The 19599-nt window shown below is 45.7% G+C and overlaps 2 protein-coding genes across 5 annotated transcripts in view; one reads left to right on the forward strand and one right to left on the reverse strand.

Moving 5' to 3' along the window:
• Tub (tubby bipartite transcription factor) overlaps positions 1–9262 on the forward strand; it is a 23580-nt gene extending 14318 nt beyond the window's left edge. Inside the window, exons 6-12 of the mRNA NM_021885.4 lie at positions 411–529; positions 1393–1590; positions 1806–1918; positions 2556–2673; positions 4065–4163; positions 4357–4528; positions 4927–9262. Coding sequence (NP_068685.1) covers positions 411–529; positions 1393–1590; positions 1806–1918; positions 2556–2673; positions 4065–4163; positions 4357–4528; positions 4927–5060 — 953 coding nt within the window. The 3' untranslated portion in view covers positions 5061–9262. The remainder of the gene's footprint in view (positions 1–410; positions 530–1392; positions 1591–1805; positions 1919–2555; positions 2674–4064; positions 4164–4356; positions 4529–4926) is intronic.
• Positions 9071–19599, reverse strand: part of Ric3 (RIC3 acetylcholine receptor chaperone) — a 49165-nt gene continuing 38636 nt past the window's right edge. For 2 of the 4 annotated variants that reach the window (XM_006507943.4, XM_006507942.2), the window contains one exon: positions 9071–13686. In XM_006507943.4, the coding sequence (XP_006508006.1) occupies positions 13247–13686 (440 nt within the window). In that variant the 3' untranslated portion in view covers positions 9071–13246. The remainder of the gene's footprint in view (positions 13687–19599) is intronic. The other 2 variants (NM_001311161.1, NM_001038624.1) reach the window with 1 other exon arrangement.

Consider the following 19599-nt stretch of genomic DNA (forward strand, 5'->3'; position numbering starts at 1 on the left):
CCCAAGTCTGTGGTCTCTGCCATCCATGGCCTCTCGTCAGAAGTGCAGCTTTCCTGGGCAGGCTCAGCTTAGCTTAGGCTTTGATACACAAGAGATAGGGATGATGTAACTGCAAGTGAAGAAGAGGTGTGAGGTAGGGGCTGAGCTGAAATTGGGTGGTGGGGATGTATTCCTAGGAGAATCGTGACGAGCCCCAGTTCATGTGTGCACCAGAGAGAACCCGTGTCCTTGTATGTGTCTGGATGAGTGGGAGTCCTTACAGCTCTGTGAGGGTATGTGCAGATGGGTATCCCTGTGAGTGTCTGGATGTAGGTGAGTCAGTGGCTGAATGTGCATCCACACGGGATCACCTGTATTCCCACTATAAACCGTGTGTGTGCTCATCCCTACCTGTACTCTGCTCACCGTAGGCATCTCCAGCAGCATGAGCTTTGACGAGGACGAGGATGAGGATGAAAACAGCTCCAGCTCCTCCCAGCTAAACAGCAACACCCGCCCTAGTTCTGCCACTAGCAGAAAGTCCATCCGGGTGAGTGAGGAGGAACCTACATCCCTGCTAGGGGGCTGCCGTCAGTAGTTAGCTCTGCCAGTAGGCGGTGGTCTGGTTTGTTTTCTGTTGTGATAAACACAGACCAGAAGCATCCGGGAGAGGAAAGGGTCCCTTGGCTTGCACTGTCAGGTCACAGTCCATCATCGAGGGAGCTCAAGTAGAACCTGTGTAGGAACACTGCTTGCTAGCTCAGTGCCAGGTTCATGCTCTGATAGCTTTCTTACATAGCTGGACTCCACCCACCTACGGATGGTGCCGCCCACAGTGGGCTGGGTCCTCTCACATCATGACCATCCGTCATAAACATGGCCACAGGCCAGTTTGATCTGGGCATGAACACCTTTTGGCACCCCACCCCCACCCCTCTCTGCTGTGTCAAGTCAATAAACTAGGACATGAAGTAGTTCATGTATGTGACATCATACGGTGCTAGGTTTCCTTGGGCTTGCTGTCTGTGTGACGACAACATCATACGGTGCTAGTTTTCCTTGGGCTTGGTGTCTGTGTGGAGTTTCACTAGCTGGGTTCTTCTGCTTTTCTGCTGTACTTCCTATCTCTTCAGCAAGGTCAAGGGGCTAGGGTATGGGAAGAGCTGGCCTTGGGCAGGATGACCTCCTGAGAACCTGCCCTTATCCCTGACTCCACTCAGGAACTACTGAGGAAAGGGATGGGCTAGAAGATAGCTGCCGACCCTGGAGCAGGATGGCCACACCCACATCCCAGGGACGCCGACCTGATCCCCTCCTTCCCCTCACTGACTCGGGAGGCAGACTTTTGTCCTAGACCACCAATCACGCGCATAGTGTCCTTTTGATTTGGGTTTCTACTCTCCCTTTCCACAGGAGGCAGCTTCAGCCCCCAGCCCAGCCGCCCCAGAGCCACCAGTGGATATTGAGGTCCAGGATCTAGAGGAGTTTGCACTGAGGCCAGCCCCACAAGGGATCACCATCAAATGCCGCATCACTCGGGACAAGAAGGGGATGGACCGCGGCATGTACCCCACCTACTTTCTGCACCTAGACCGTGAGGATGGCAAGAAGGTGAGGTTCCTCCGGGCATGTATTTTCAGTTTGAAGGCCGGAAGGCTAGAATAGGAGGGGAGCTCAGCTCTGAGGCTGACCTCTTGGTTCTCCAGAGAAGTAAGCGTTTTGTGTGGGCTTAGGGGCTTGCCAGTGCTTGTGTGTGTACATGGGGGAGGGTGCAGGGCAAAGAGGCCGGATGGGTAATGTTACTTTGCCTTACTCTACTCTTTAAGGTGTTCCTCCTGGCGGGCAGGAAGAGAAAGAAGAGTAAAACTTCCAATTACCTCATCTCTGTGGACCCAACAGACTTGTCTCGGGGAGGCGATAGCTATATCGGGAAATTGCGGTACCAGTGTTCTCCCAGGAAGGCGAGGGAGGGAGGGGACGAGCAAGTCTTCTGATATCTCTGAAGGAGTCTTCCCAGCCTTGAGTCAGACAGGACCAGGCTGCTCCAGGGTGTTGGGTAGTAGGCCCAGCGTGAGTGACAAGTCAAACCAGGGTGTTGCCAATGATATAGGCCCCAGTGGAGGAGTTGCTTCGGGTCCCTGGTCAGAGCCAAGGGAGAGGCCTGCAAAGAAGCCCTGAGGAGGTGAGAAGGGGAGGCCCTGAGTGAGGTCTCATTGAGGAAGAATAAGTAAAGACATGAGTAACGTAAGCTGGACACAACCTGGGCAGGACAGACAGACATTCTCCGTGAGGTGCAGAATGCTCTCAGGCCTCCTAGATGCCACACTGCTTACTTTGTAGAAAAAGCAGTGCCATTGTCCCCTCTGAGAAACCCATGAACACTGACTCCCTGGATTTTCCTCACTGAAATGAAAGTCAACCCTTTGAGTTAACAGCTTGTGGAGTACTTCCACTGTGTTCCCAGGTCTGGCCTGGCCCATGCCATGAATGCTGTGTAGGCTCCTTGGAAGAGAAGGCGCTGTCCTGTGCCATGGGAAGAGGTATGTAAGCCTGTTGGGTGTGTACCTTTCCTTCAGGTCCAACCTGATGGGCACCAAGTTCACCGTTTATGACAATGGCGTCAACCCTCAGAAGGCATCCTCTTCCACGCTGGAAAGCGGAACCTTGCGCCAGGAGCTGGCAGCGGTGTGCTATGTGAGTCCTTAGTTCCTAAGCAGATATGAATCCAGGGCAAGGTGCCTGACTGGGGGCTGCCCCATTTACCATGATGGGTAGTCAAGACTGTGTCTAACGGGCTGTCTTCTGTAGAGTGACCCTGTGTGGGACTAGACCTTAACCTGTCTTCAGGGTTCAGGTCACAGCAGGCTAACTGCCTAGGGAGCTCTGGGAACCATCCTTGTGGCCTGACCCAGGAGGCTCCTGGACAGGAGGAAGTAGAGGCCTGGGTTCCTTTCTGTACTTGACCCACAGCTCGCTGCTGCAGCTGCATTGCCAGGCACTGCGTTGGTACGAGGCCTTTCAGAATTGTTTCAGAAAAGAGATTCTGTTCCCTCCGTGGTCTGGAAACGGAAGCTTGGAGTTGGGGCAATTGCCAACATTATACCAACAGGAACAAGATTGGGGTATAAATAGAAGAACATTCTCTGTTCACACTTGGTTTCTTCCTTTTAAAAGGAAGATATACCGGGGACACTTCTTAGGGACAATTAAGACTCTGCAGTTACTTTGGATGATCTCATAGTGCCATCTGCTGGTCAGTTTTAGAGAAGCAGCCTGAGACCGTCTAAATTCATGGTAGTGTTGGCTGGACTTAGGACATAGTAAACAGAAACAGTAAGACCCTATGGCATTTTAATCTTTAGTGAGAGACAAGCCATAAAACGTATGTAAATGAAATAGGCACGTTCTTGATCAGTGTTCAGAATGAAAAATCAAGTAGAGGTATGGGTATATGTGAAGGTGTGTGTAGACCCGTAGGAGTGACGGCAGAGAGGGTCTTGCCAAGGTAACTCCTGAGAAAAGATCAGAAGTGAAAATCAGCTGTGTGCATGTCTGTGGATGGCAGAGTGCTTGCAGAAGAGAGAGTTAAGATAGCAAGAAAACTAAGGAGTAGGGGCCAAATCACATAAGGCCCTGACCACAGAACACCAGCTCCAGCAGGGAGAAGAAAACCTCCTTTAACACTGCAAGGGCTACTGTGCTGAGATGTTGGGGGGGGGGGGAGATCAGGGCAGAAAGAAGGGGTTGCATTAGTGGCTGTCTGGTGGTCTTAGATGCTGGTGTAACATGAATGGATAGCTGACAGAAGCTGTGGCTAGGTTAGAAATGAGGTGAGAGAGTGACGTTTGTGTGACTCTAGTGCACTTGAGTGAGGACACTGTTCTCACTCTGACCTGAACTGCTGACCGGCCACTGACTGGAGCAAGCTGGGGTATACATGGGACCAGTCTGGCCTGTGCTAGATTTAGAGGTGACTATTAGACCATCAAATGTAGATGTTGCAGACATTTTATTCTTCATCTTTACCTCCCTGGTTCAGGCTCTCCATGGGTAAACACTTGTACTGAATTCTCTTGTTTTCCCAGGAGACAAATGTCCTAGGCTTCAAGGGACCTCGGAAGATGAGTGTGATCGTCCCAGGCATGAACATGGTTCATGAGAGAGTCTGTATCCGCCCCCGCAATGTGAGTCTCTATCGAACGCTTCCCTAGGCTCCAGCCTCTGTACGGGCTTCTAAGAATCCCATCAAGGTGTAATTTGAGAAACCCTGGAAGTCCAGGGATCCCTAAGAAGCCTCATTCCTGGGAGAGATCCCTTGGGGGGGTTATGATGCCAAGTCTTGGGTCTGGCTCAAGTGAGCTCCCCACACCCCACCAGGAACATGAGACCCTGTTAGCACGCTGGCAGAACAAGAACACGGAGAGCATCATTGAGCTGCAGAACAAGACGCCAGTCTGGAATGATGACACACAGTCCTATGTACTTAACTTCCACGGCCGTGTCACACAGGCTTCTGTGAAGAACTTCCAGATCATCCACGGCAATGACCGTGAGTGTTGCCACTCCCTGTTTTTGATGTTGTACGCATGGTGCCCAGCCCCCACCCCACCCCCAATCCCCTGATCTGGTCCATATCAGCCAGTGATGGGATGTGGGTATATGGCTTTTGTTAGAACTTTCTAACTGTAGTGATCTAGAGTCCTGCCCCTAGTGCCCTGCATGTCTGGGGCTTGGGAATACCCTTTAAATGGATGTCTTTTCTCTCCTGGGCCCTGCTGTCTGTGTGCATCTCCCCCCTTCACCCTCTTGCTTCATAATGTTTCTCTTGAACCTTTGTTTTGTTCATCCTTTCGATCTCTTTGGCATTTCTGCTTTCTCCTTCCCTCTTGTGGCCCATGTCTTACCTGGTCTCCCTGTCTCCACCATTCTTGCTTGTGCATGCCACAGCGGACTACATCGTCATGCAGTTTGGCCGGGTAGCAGAAGATGTGTTCACCATGGATTACAACTACCCACTGTGTGCACTGCAGGCCTTTGCCATTGCTCTGTCCAGCTTTGACAGCAAGCTGGCCTGCGAGTAGAGGCCCCCCACTGCCTTTAGGTGGCCCAGTCCGGAGTGGAGCTTGCCTGCCTGCCAAGACAGCCCTGCCTACCCTCTGTTCATAGGCCCTCTATGGGCTTTCTGGCCTTACCAACCAGAGACTGGCTGCTCTGCCTCTGCTGCTGAAGCAGGGGGGACAGCAAATGGGTATGACAGGAGAAGAATATTTCTGTGCCCCAAGGTCAACACACATGCCCAGTCCTGGGTCAGTCCCCTGCTGCAGTGGTGTTATCACACCGGAAAGCCTCTTCACCTGGAGGTACAGAGGGAGAGGAAGCACAAGCCTGGCTGCTGTGGCTCAGCCATCCACTCAGCCTACGAGTCAGAGACAGTGGGTGTCCCGGGAAGCAGGGGTACAGTGAGTGTGTGTGTATGTACAGGGCACTCAAGCTGTATGTAGAAAAAGCTCTGGTGGTCAGCAGAAAGCACTCCCACTTCAAAAGGGCCCATTAGGCCCAAAGGGGGTTAGGAGTGGTAGGGATAGGTGCGTGGCAGGTCCCTGCTAGGATTGCAGGGGCCTGGCCATGTGTATTAGCTGGAGGCTTAGAATGCTAGCTCATTTGTTGCTACAGATTTGCCCAGTGCTTGCACACGTAAGAACCCAGCTCTCAAGGCCAAATATCTGAGTGGATGGGGATGATAGGAGTCATCCAGTAGACTCCCTACATCAGGGCTCTCAGCAGCCCCAGCACAACACCTATGACACACACACAGGATCTAGGTCACCATTCAAGTAATGGTATGCTTCAGGAAGAATGTCCTCTCTGGGAAGACTCAGCTCCCATTATTGCCAGCATGCCATGATCAGTGAGGGCTGTGTGCCATGCTTAGGGGGATGGCGCAGGGTGAGGGGAGCAGAGGATATTTTAGGGCCACAAGAGCTCAGAGGTAGCGGACCTCTGTGTGGTTCACCAACAGCAATGCTGATCCCTGAGTATAGGGCACATGTCTCTTGGTTACCTCACTGGTTAATGGCAGAGTTGAGAACCTCAAATTCTTTTGTTCCTACTGTTGCCCAGAAACTAGACTCTCTGACCTGCTAGGGTCTATTCTGCATGTCCTTTCTCTTCCCAGTTCCAGAGATGAAACCCCTCCGAGTTAATGTATAAGGTTGGAAACCTTTCAGTAGGGAATCAGGCAGTTCCCTGTTGAAAGTTGTCTGAGTTTTTGCACACCATTCTGATCTGATGTGGCCTGTGCCTGGCTCCTCTATGAGGACTTCGAGCTGTGCACAGACCTTAGCAGGACCACTGCACACTTTGTGTCTGTGTGACAGGCAGCCCAAGGGTTCTGGGGCTGGGCTTGGACACGCCCTCCATTGGGATGGCACCACTCATCTGGTGGGCTTGGGAACTCCAAGCTCTTGCCTGTGTGCCATCTGTGAGAAGCTTCTTGGAGCTGAGACACCAGAGGGAAGCAAAGAGCATTTAGACATTGCTTTTTGCTTTGAAATAGATATGTTTGGAAACGCTAAGTAGAAGTTTAAAAAGTAGAGTCATGTAGAGTCATGCTTTGAATATGTGGGTCATGCTTTAGATATGAAGAGGCTATGCAGGTAAGGAGGCTGGATTGATGTAAATGGAAGTAGTACTTTAAGAAAGCTCTAGATTTCCCAGGTTGGACACTCGACGAAAGGCACACCTGCTGCAGCAGGTTCTGACACACCTGAGCCATACATTGCCATCAGAGAACCCTCAGCGAGGTAGCCTTTGTTTACAGTCTAGTTTCTAGAGGGCAGTAGGACTTCCATGCTGGGGCTGGCCTATCTCCTGATGAAAGATTACAGTGCCATCTCCTTCCCATAGTTCTGTGTCTGCCCTCCCTCCCTGACTTTATAGGGAGAAATCTCCTGACATTAGAGGTGATAGAAACCAGAGCTTTAGTCTAGTCAGGCTGTTTCTCTGGGTTGACAAGTTTAAGGTTGAACAGGCTGATTTCTGGAATCTCATGAGTGGAGGGGACCCTGGTGGTTAAGAGCGGAACTGGAAGCACAATGGAAAACTCTTGGACTCTGCTCTCTGCTTTACCACACACAAAAAAGAGGGTTCTTGGCTATTTGAATATAAAGTTGGTAGCACCAGGAAATAGGCTGAACTTTGTAGCCCACTGTGGAAAGGAGCAGCCTCAGCACAAACCCCTCTGTCGGGCCCTGAGTGACAAGACCAGCCTCACAAGGTCAGATTTTAAGACTCAGCTCCTGGTGATAATGCCTTTTCTTGACCACTGGCGCTGTGAACACAGGCTAATGGACTTCAGATACCAGGGCCCCGGGATCACCTGGGTTAGCCTCTCCCACAGGAAGATCCCTTACCCCTCATCCCCTCTTCTTTTTGGTCCTTGGCTGGGTAGCAAATTGGTGAGAAGAGCAGCCTAGTCTGTAAGAGTGCAGGGCAGCTGGAACCTTAGGCAGCTCCTCTGTATGCTACCGGCTCCACACCCTAACACTCTCCACCCTCTGCTCCAAACCAGTTCTTCTGCAGAGTGGTGATGTTAGCTTCCCCAGCTCCTCTCCAAGTCTAGCTTTTTCTGTCCTTCTGGCTCCAAGGTGCTCTGTGTCTGTGTGTGTGTGTCTGTCTGTGTGTGTGTGTGTCGAGGAAAGGGCAATCTGCAAACAATGAACAGAAGTTTAAGATCACATCAGAGTAGGGAAAGACAACGGAGGCAGTGGTGACCACTGTGGACTGTGGATGGTGCCCCTTCATTCCATGCTCTTTCTCCCATGGTTCTGAGCAGGCGACTGTCAAGGAAGTGTGTTGTCAGTTCACTGGAGGAGGAGCTGAGATGTGCACCCTTTTAAATGAACATGGGGTGGTGATGGTGCCTTAACAATCTTGACACTAAGGTGAAGCAAGCAAGTAAGGTGTGTGCCTCTGGGAAGACAGGAGTCGGAAGCCAAGGTGTGTGGCAACAGTCTGGAAGAGAGCTTTTGGTAATCATACCGTCTTCAGTGACAAGGCAACAATGCTGTAAAGTGGGTTTGTTTGGTTTTGTTTTTTCTTTCTCTTTTATGGAAATGGCAGGTCTATTTGCCTCAAACGTTATGTAGAAGTAGTTCTAAGTTTAACAAGCAATAGAGATGACTGCTTAGCTAGGATCTGCAGGGAGCTCTGCTCTGCAAGCACAACACCTGTCTCATAGATGGACAGCCTGGTTTCCCTTCTCAGCAGTCCTGGCCTCCCCTTCTCTGTATTCCTTGCCCCAGCTACGATATCCTCATGGGATTTCAGGATGCCAGGTGCCATCAAAGCATGCTTTTTTGTGGTGCCTAGCACTGTGACTGGGGCCCAACTGCCCTGCAGAGTTGGGACCTTGCACTGCCCTAGACCCTGGCTTTAGATCTGCTTCAGTCTCCAGAACAGGCTATGGGATAGATTTTTCTTTCAGTTTATGGCCACCTGCCCAAATTGACTTCCAGCTTACAATCTTCTGTCATTTCAAGATCGTAAGAAGTACTGGGATGGGTTTGAGTTTTCAGCACAGAGGCGAGTTGATCTAGGAGCATACAACTGTACTGAGCAGCTAGAGCATTTGAGCAACCCATGTAATCTTTGTGTTTCCCTCCCTGTAAGAAGGCCTGTCAGAGCTTGCTGTAGGAGTTAGGGTAAATGAAAGTTAGTCCTGGCTCTCATCACCACCTTTCCTAGCTCATCACTGTGCCTTCTTTCTTCCCTAAGAAAGACAATGCACCCCTCTCTTCTGTTCTCCTGCCCCTTCGCCCCCACTGAGGTCCAGGTAGAGCAGATGAGGCTGAAATGTAGAGTGTTCTATAGAGCATCTCAGTAGCATAGAAGGAGAAGCCCAGCTCCAACCTCCTGGACCCCATACTGGTGACCAGCTTGGTGAGGACAGGCAAAATTTCTCTAGCTGAGAGCACACTTAGCCAGTTTTCACGCCTAGAACATATATGTCGATTTGCACATGATTGTCTTTTCCTATTTTGGAGTGGTCAGACATTTTATTTTTGTTCAAAATTATCTGGAGTTTTAGACAAACTTGCAAAACTGTGCTTTTATTAAGTGACTTTTTGAATAAACTTTTTGGTATTCTGAAGCAAATGTATTTATTTATTGGTATGTGCAATGACAAACTTGGTATTTTCCCATAATGACATTATGTATGTTGTAGAATTTAGTGTTTGTCTAAGTACAGACATGTATCAACACATTAAACTTGAACTGTTTGACGGCTGTGTCCTTGGTTTTCATAGAGAAGAGAACATGTCTCTCCTAAAATGTTCTCCATCCCAGTCCTTTCTAGGCGCTTCAAAGGGTCAGGTGCGTAAGAGCAACTGAGGGCCCAGAGCACGTTTAGAACCAGTGAGTGGCATACAGATCAGCACTGCCTTCTCCTGTGAAACCACATCTATAGCATGGGGAAAAAAGGGTTAGAGGATACTTCAGGTCATCTGGTCACTTAAGGAACTGGCTGACAGTTCTTAAGTATGCTTGGTGGACATGGCCCTTGTGGACAGAACTGGGCTGTAGTACTCAAGAGTGGGAAAGGCCCAGCCACATGACTGCAGGCCTTGCTTGGAGGTGGGTCTATTTAAACAGGACTCTTACATAGTGGGAACCCTTTTTCAGTCTGTGGTGGATTTGAGGCCAACATGATGAAAGCCTATAGTTGTTCTAAAAGGAGTCATCACAAAGTCACAAGAACTCCTCAGAGTGACTCTGGACCATTCTTGGCATGCAGAGTGGCCATAGAGTATCAAGTTGGGTAGTCCAGAAGCATGAGATTCAAGACAGTGATGTGCTAATAAGCACCTACCATTGCACACTTCACACTGGGCAGCTTTCAGAAACAGTCCTGTAAGGTGGACGTGATTCCTGGTCCATCCATAAGGAAAGTGGTACCCTTTGAAGTGAAGGAATGGCCTGGTTTTTTGATACTACAAAGTGTTTTAGACATGCTAATGGTTAAGGAGATTACAGAATAGTTGATTAGTATCCTTCCTGATCACTGCCCAATAGGTGACATATGAAATGTTCTTTGCAGATACAAATTGTCTAAATAAAAAGAATTTAAGAGCAGGTCTATAATTAGGGTTCATTTATCTACTCAGCTAAGTGTTTTTGATGTGAGTCAAAAGCATTCCCTACCTGAACATGGCCTGGTTCCTGTAGTGATTGCATTTGTGAAGACCATATACAGGGTGTTCGACAAAGGGAAGAGGTTTTGTTTGTTTAGTCATCAAGTTTAAGAAAAAATCCTCAATTGTGTAGAACACATGCAGAGGAAAATCTTTATTTATACCTATTACCTCTGGTTTGCTCTTGATTGCCAACTTAAGGGGCTTAGAATCACCATGAAAACATACTTGTCTATGAAGGTGTTTACAAGAAAGTTAGTTGAGGAGGAAGACCCATCCTTACTATGGACAGTATCATCCCTTTGGCTGGGGTCCCAGACTGATAAGAGGGGCAAAACAAGCCAAGTGCTGTGTATCATCATTCACCTCAGCTCCCTGTGAGCCTGCCCGCTGGCTCCTGCTGCCCTGAAGGACTGCCCTCAACTACATGCTCCTCCTGCATTGTTACCTTCCATACAATGAGAACGTTTAATTATGCCGTGAGTTTAGGTTCTTCTTTCCAGAGTGTCTGAGTGAAGACCATTATTGCTTAAGTCTAAATACAAAGAACATAATTCTCTCAAGCCATTATTTCTAGAGGCTGAGTCCATCTCCACTCTTCAGCATACCTCCCAGGCCCAGGCCTTGAGATAAGGAGGCACACAGTCTTGTTCCATAGCTGTGTTAAGGGGTCTTCTGGCTGATCACCCACCTGACTTACCAAGCACACTCCTAGGTGATGTACAGTGGCTTCTTAGGCCAACTACTGCTATGGTGCCCCATAGGTCACTGGAGACCTAATGGTAAGGCCTTGATGAAACCCTTAATATTGAGAAATGAAGATCATACAATGAAACCAAGCCCCTTGATTTTGGTCAACCTGTAAAAATCATATCTAAAAGATAAAATTCTGGGAAAAAATGCCTATATTCCAAATTACTAATAGGTTCTTCAAAGTTTCTGGTATATACAAACAAATATATTCCTATATGCAGACTAACATGTAGAGTGGCAAGAACCATGAAGGACTGGTCCTTTTGGCAGGAATTGTTTCCATAGCTAATCCCCAATGATAGAGTTGGTGCTAAACCCTTTTCACCTGATTACCCATCTATACACCAACCACACTGTTCTTGCTAACCTACTTTTTTTGCCCAAATGTCCTTCCTCCTCTTGCCATGTTTTAGCTTTCCACAAGGTGTCTCTGAGATTTTTTTGGTACTTGGCAAGAACATTCTTGTTCTTCTGTGCTCCTACAGTTTAGGGTCCACACTATAATGAATAAAACAGCTACCACATGATATGTTGTTTTGCATGAGCTAACAACATAAGCATGCTGCCCTATGTGCACTGACTACCTCATTTGCAGCTTACAGCCCTGTAAGACCTGTGTTTTTACTACCCTCACACTTTATAGATGCCCAACCAGGCTTGGGATGCTTAAGGAGCCAATCCAGAATTCCACAGCCTGAATTGCAGGGAAATCTGTCTGAAGAATTCACAATCTCTAGCCTTCCTATGGTCCATAGTGCATCTGTTAGATTAGCACATTAAACTGAAATTCGTACAAATTCAGTCTTCTTAGTTGGGGCATTGGACTATGCACAGACACTCAGTACTTAGCACAGGGCCGTTGTCCAACAAATGAATGAGAAGGAAACAAGTTCTTATCTAATAACAGAATTATATCCTATGAACAAAAATTAGAACCAGTGATACGGGGCTATCTTAAATCAACTTCTCATGGTGGATGCCAGAACCATCCAGAAAACAATCTGCTCAAACAAGAGTATCTGCGTTGCTTTTTACACTTAGTTATGTCAAGACCATCTTCAGTACATGTTCAACTGCATTCTGCACAATTTCAATCAAACATTCTACACAGGGATTGGTACAGTGCAGCGTTTGTGTTTCTCTAGTCCCGTTAACATGTAAAGCTTTCTAGTAGCTGACAGTGTCTTAGTGTGGTCTCAGACCTGATGACAGCCAGGGCAGTACGCTCCTGAGTGGTCCAAACTATCTTCTGGCATCATAGGCATGCCAGGCACAATAGAACTCTAAAGACTATCCAGCTTCACAGAATTCCTTAAATTTTGAGTCTCCCATTTCATGACTCGGAATGTTGTTGGAGATGCACAGCCTTTCAGCTTTCAATTCATGTAACTGAACTGACACACCCTTGTTAGAATTCTCAGGGTTTCCTGGCTACTTGAGCTCCTCATGGAAGGACCACCATACTTAAGCAGTCCTGTAGCTTCAACAGCCTCAAACTTCAGCTCTGTGGGACACAGATTAATGCCTCCAAATCCCTCTAGCCACAGAAGACATTCAGAGTTGCCTCTAGATTTGGCAGTTCTGTTCAACAGAATAAAGACAAAGGAAGCAGGGATCGAGGGAATATACAAGCAAAATGGTCTCCAAATAGGCCCGTGAGTTCATGGCCTGCTGCTCTGGAGGAGTCAGGGCATCTTAGAAGGCTGTGAGGAGAGACTGCAGCTCAATCAGATATCTTGCTGTGCTCTGGGCCCCTAGGCTCAGAATTGAGCATGCTCTTCTCAGGGACCACTAACCAGCTGAAGGCCCAAAGAATAAGGCATTTGGGAATCTAAAATCTTCATTCTTAAAACTTAAGTCCTCAATATCAGCTAACCCAGTTCTCTTTCACGGTCATCCTATCCTAACAAATCCATTCAATAAATCATTCACAGGTAAATCATCTGTTGCTCCTATGAGGAGGGGTCAGACATTTGCCTAGGTGGTACCACCTGCAAGCACAAACAACCAAATACAATTACCGAGTGGATTAGTGTCTCTGATAGGGAAACTCATGAATAGGAAGGTGATTCTGTGCTGTGTTCACACTCTGATAGGGAAGCGCATGACTAGGAAGGTGATTCTGTCCCGTGTTCACACTACTGGCTACTTTACAAAGTGACAGGTGTGCAAGCACCGGGAAGGATTAGCTGTATCCATGGTAGTGGCCCAAGAGCTATGGTATTGAACACAGAGGATGCAGAGGGCACAAGGCCATGGATGAAACTGAGGAAAGGTGCCATGGGAACAGAGTAATGGATACTTTCCCAAGCAGGCTGCTTTCACTCAAAACCCTGGGGGTTGCGCTTCCTCAACATACCACCCACGTGTGCATTATCAGTGCTGACTCCCAGCCCTTCATTTGTAAAGTCCTGGGGCAAGTTTTCCTTGGTGGCTTCCTCTTGCTCACTGTAGCCATCTGCACTGAAACCAGCATTCTCTGCCAAGACAGCAGGATCCTCCTCTTCATGAACACAGCAGGAGCATGATTCTGGTTTGGGATCACACGGGGCAACAGAATTATCTTTCTGGGCTCCAGGGTCAGTGGGCAAATGATCCCAGCTCAAACGCTCTGATCCTTCCTCTTCTATCTCTCCCATTTGTTCAGCAATTTCTTCAGCAGAGGGCTCTTTTAGGTCAGGGTAATCCACCAGGATTGTTTCTTGCCTACGCTTGATACCATCCGAAAGGTCATATATTGGATAAGTCTCTTCTGGGTAACCTAGAGAGGAAAGTAGCACAAAGTCTTAAAAAGAGCATCTTTGAAAATAAATAGTGTCAGGATCAGAGAGCATTCTCTGGCAACAGCCATCCTATCCTAACAAATCCATTCAATAAATCTCTAAGATGGTCCTAATAGTCCTCAAGTTTCACTTGAACAAATTCTGAGCAGTCTGGCTGACTGTCTCAGTGCTCTGTGAAATACAACCCAGGGCAGAGGAAAATCCTTTGTAAGTAAGGTGCTTGGGGTAGAGGTAAGTCTCACCCCTCATGTTTCTGCAGCATTGATGAAGATTATGCAAACAGCATGAGCCTTCAGCGCTACAGATGGAGAGGGCTTAGCTTAAGGCTAGTATTTACAATTTCTATTTGGAACCAGTTCCAAATCTTCTGGTGGAGGTGGGGCTGGGAAAAGGAATGCTAAGCTCTTTGAAAAATAAACCACAGTGCTTTCTACTTATCAAAACAACCAAATAGTCTGTAACTGTCAGAAGCTGGGGCAAGTTAGCAAGACATGACCAAGACCCCACAAGGCAAGAACTGCATTTTTAGAGACAGAACTTCCAATGTTGGCATCTTCATTTTGACAAAATGGAACAAAAGGAAAAAACAACAAACAGGTAAGCAAAGTGAGTAACACTGCACCAAACCTCGGCTATGATAATAAGAAAGAGGCTGTGCTGCCAAGTAAGGAATGAAATGAACTAAATCTGTGTGTGCCAGGCCACGCCGAGCGGCAGATGGACCATGTGGGGGCTCATATGGCAGTGCTGGCAATGCAGTGCTCACTACACAGTGGAAACTGCAGAACTCAAATCCATTTGCACACTGATGATAACTGCATATTCAGCTCCAACAGACACCACTTTTGCCCATCAATTGCGAAAAACAGCAACCTTTTGGTACATGTGAGGTATCTAGAGACATTTTTACAACAGTATTATACAAATATTCAAATTTATAAAAGTATTACAACATTTATAAAAGTATTAAAACGCTGCAGTTTTTTAGGAGGGTGGTATAGCCTTTATTTTGTTATATTTTTCCTACTAGTTTTAATTACAAACAAGTTTTAGAAGAAAACACAATTCACCCAAAATCCTTCCACTGGTAATTTGTTTACCTCTGGCTTTTAAAATCATATGCATAGTATTTCCTGCTTTTTTTTTAATAAAGAAGGATTATGTTGTTTAATAAAGAAAGAATATATAATGTACTGTCGTCCTATACATATGTATCATTGGCATTTCTCTGTGTCATGCAACCAATGTGATTTGCCATTCTTATATAAGGCATCTGAGCAGCTTCCTTCTGATGTCTCCATTGCAAACTATGTGGTGGTGAGGAACTCTGTATAAACCCAGACCATCTACTCCAATTCCTCAAGAATTCCTCCATATTCTTCTAGAAATATGGAGAGTAGGCCAAGGAGAACAGTCATTTTAAAAGATTTTGTATCCTCACCAAATTACTCTGCAGGAGAGTCATATAGTAGTTCAGTTCTCCCAGTGATGTAGAAACTCCCTCTTACCAAACCCTTACCATCACTGGCATGATCATCAGAATCTTGGCTATACAGCCTTCACTCCCAGGATAGCTGTGGACAGAGTTCTAGGTAAAACAAGAGTGCAGCTACCACTACGGTTTGAGTGTCCCTATCCAAAACCCTTGTTGAAGTTCAATTCTCAAAGTTGTATGTTAATGGTATTTTGATGGCAGGTCTTTAGGAGGGGATTAAATCAGAAGGTGGGATTAAAACTGAAGGTAGTTTTCACATGATGGCATTCATGTCTTTGTAAGAGGAAAAATTGAAGGCATCAATCTTGTTCTGTCTGGCCATGTGACCTTTGCCATACAATGACACAGCAAGAAGTCTCTCACCAGATGCCAAGTGGATGCTGACACCATGTTTTTAGACTCCCAGAACATCAGCTAAATAAACCTCCATGCTTTATGAGCGACCTCATCTGGTATTCAGTTATAGCAACAGAAAAATGGACATTGATAATTACCCAAGGCCTTCATAACCTCATGGCAGGGGCTTGCTACTTAGCTCTCAACCACTGACTTCTCAAGAGAAGTCCATTTGCTTGCCTTCACTCTATATGAAGAGCAAAGCTTACCTTTGCATTTTGATGATTACCTGCTTTGGTGTCAGTGGGAAAGCAATTAGACTCTAGCTCTAGGCCCAATCTAGCTGCCCCAGGATTCAGTCATCCTGGCCTCCATGGCCCAAGGCATCAAGCCAAGATGGCACAAAGTCCCAGGGCAGCCCTATGACCATAGTTATGCCTACACCTAGCAATCTCTATACCAGCCCCACAGAAACAGGATCCAGGCCTACCCAGCAACAAATGAGCTATAGATTCCAGACCAACCCTGAAACAGGAAACCCAGCCACAGAATCTATGTCTGTCCAGAATCAAGGTACATCTAGAATCAGAAACCAAGTTGTTAAATGTAGACATAGGATCTAGACTTATCTACTGATAGTGCAGACCTGAAGCTAATTTCCACAGTCTGGTGGAATGCTCACTTCAGAAGATGTGAGTAATAGACAATACATCGCACCAAGCTTCTAGATCACCTCTGGATCCCATAGTCCCAGGACCTAAAGAAACATCCACAAGACTTTCTAACAAAGAATAGGTCCTCAGATTGCCCCAGCACCAGGCCAGACCTTTTAGACTCATGTTTCCAGGCCCATTTCAATACTTAGCCTCTGCAGACTTGGTTTTATAGCTCATTCCATCTCTAGGTCATCCCCCAGGGGATCCAAGCTTTAAACAAGCCGCATAAAGATACAAACAAAACAACAACAAAATCTAACCATAAAGAAAGACTGAAAGAGAGGAAAAGAACAAGGAATCTACAAAAGAACCAGATTTTTAAAAACTACCAAAATAATAGAGGCTAGTGAGATAGCTCCATAGGGTAAAAGCACTTACCTTACCACCAAGTCTAACAACCTGGGGGTCCATCCCCAAGACCAACTCAGTGGAAGGACAGAATCAACTTTGACAGGGTGTCTGACCTCCACATGCACACTATGGTGTACACCCACATGCATATGAACACACATACAAATACAAACATAAACAAATGTAGTAAAATATTAAATGACACTAGTAAGTCGTAACCTACCAATTGTTACATTGAATATAAATGAGTTAAATTCTCTAATCAACATAATAATGAAAAGATTTTAAAAATAAAAAGGCCCAGCTCTGTGCTAGCTTTGAGACATTTATTGCATCTCTAAGGGCATAGAGTGAAGAAGAAAGAAATAGAAGATACCCCATATAAATTGAAAACTCAAAAACAATATTTATATGTAAGTAAAACTAATGTTAAATCGAAAACTATCACTAATGACCCACCTGAATGCTGAAGTAGCTCATGTCAAATGATTTTACTTAATACTTTAAAATATCTTTAAGAAATATAAGCAAACAACAAAGAGTCATTGCTTCTGGGAAAAACACAGTAATTCAAAACATGAGAACCAAACTAAGCAAATTATACAGAAGCCACTAATAAAATAGTCAACACAGGAAATAGGATTTAACATGATAACTTATCCCTATTCAAGAGGATATGGAGCAAACAGAAAACAGAACTACTGTAAACAGAAAGGCATGATCACAAGATGAAAAATTTATACCCATGAATAAAGGTCACAAGATCAAGATCAATATGCCCGAAAATCAAATCCATATATTAGAAGTTCACATTAAAGAATTCTGTAACAAGATATAAATGACAAAGAAATGAAAAATATGAGAAATTGTGGAGGTTGATCAGTGTACTTGATTTTTAATTACTAGATCATGAAATCAAAGAAAGATACGTGTTAAAGCATTAATAAAAAGGGACGAAAGGAAACATCTACTCACTGAAGGAAGGTTCACAAACTGCTGGGCAAAAGTAGTGTAAAAACACACTCATGTTTACACAGACAGAACCAATGGCTGTGACTGAATTCAGATTTTTAAATATAAGATGAAAATAAATTCCAGGCTACCTACTGAGAAAAGGGATCAGACCAAACAATATTTCTTATTTTCAATCAAATGAAAAGTACAGAATGAAGAAGGATTTTCAGATTTTTTTTTAATATGTGAGTGTTCTTCCTGCACATATGGCTGTGTATCATGCGCATGCCTAGTGCCCAAAGAAGCTAAAAGGATTCCTTAAAACTGGAGTTACAGGTGGTTGTGAATAACCATATGGGCTCTGGAGAGGGAACCTAGGTACTCTGGAAGAGCAATCAATGCTCTTACCCACTGAGTTGGGTCTCTAGCACCAGATTTTCAGATTTTTAAGGAAAGGTGTGGTTGTAAATATTCTAGCAAGATGAAAACTCCATATACATATCTAAGTATTCTGAATTTATGGTACTTTATATAGAGTAAAAATGCTTTAAATGAACGTGTCATTTCTACATCACTTCAATGAAATGCCTAAGATAATTAGCTCAGAAGAGAAAGGTCTGCTGTGGCTGAAGAGTCTAGAGAGTCTAGCCCAAGATTGGGCAGCCCATTGCTTTAGGCCTCTGGCAAGAGCAGCACCTTATAATTGAAGCAAGTGTCAGAGCCAAATTGCTTACAAAGGCCAGAAAGTAAAGAGAAAATGATTGGGGTGCCACACAAAGTCACCCCTGAGGGCACCCACAAAAAGAAATAGGAACCTTACTTGAGGCCCTACTTCTTTTTGTTGTTGTTTGTTTGTTTGTTTGTTTGTTTGTTTGTTTGTTTTTCGAGACAGGGTTTCTCTGTATAGCCCTGGCTGTCCTGGAACTCACTTTGTAGACCAGGCTGGCCTCGAACTCAGAAATCCGCCTGCCTCTGCCTCCTGAGTGCTGGGATTAAAGGCGTGTGCCACCACTGCCCAGCTCCTACTTTTTTTCTTTTGTGACAGTGTCTGACTATGTAACCCTCTTGCCTGGAATTTGCTATATAGACCAGGCTGGCCTGGAACTCACCGGGATCCATCCACCTGCCTCTGCCTCTGGTCAGGTTAAAGGTGTGCTGTACTACACCCAGCTATCTTATTCTAATTGTAATTTAGAGAAAAATAATGTTGAACGTGCTTTAATGTGCATATTTGCAATCTGTATATCCTCTTTGCTGAAATGTCTGTTTATATCGTCTGCAAATGTTCAAGGCCTACAGAACAAGTGGTACACAGCAATTCCAAGGAAGGGAAAGGGGCTGACTGAGCTCCTTGAGTTAATAGAAAACAGACACAAGAGTTCAGAGGAAGAAGGGAAGTTAGAATTTGCTGAGATCTACAGTTTCTGCGGTACTCTAATGAGTACTGAAATGGGAAGGAACAAGATGTATGAACGTCCTAAAAGCGGTTGTGTTCTACTATCCAGGGGAGACTTGTGATTCACTAGGTGCAAACTGGCCTTCCTAGGGCTAAGTCAGCCCTTGAGTATACTCCAGAGCCAACCTAACAATGAGAACAAAACACAGGTCTTTGAGAAGATCAAAATGATAAGCCTCTGTGTACAATATTAGGAAAAGAAGCTACAGGAAGGAAAGATTATTGGCATCAGGACAGAAAAGTGCACACTCCCCTGTGTCACAGGCATTGAGTAGGTAGGGAAGATTATGAGCAACTTTTTTTCTAACAACATTTGAATGAAATTTTAAAAACTACCTTCAAAGCACATTTAAGAAAGTATTAAAGAAATTGAATTTATTTTTGTAATTCTACACAAACACACATGTGCATGCACGCACGCTGGCACGGGTGTGCACATGTACAGTCCAGAAAACAAAAATCCCCCAGGTTGGCATTGATAAACTCCACTAATAATTACAGATTAACAGCAATTCTACACAACTCTTCTGGAACAGTCTGCAATCCCAGTACATTTTATGAGTCTGTGACTAACATTACTCTA

This window comes from Mus musculus, chromosome 7 (assembly GCF_000001635.26).
Source record: "Mus musculus strain C57BL/6J chromosome 7, GRCm38.p6 C57BL/6J".
In the NCBI taxonomy this organism is placed as follows: domain Eukaryota; kingdom Metazoa; phylum Chordata; class Mammalia; order Rodentia; family Muridae; genus Mus; species Mus musculus.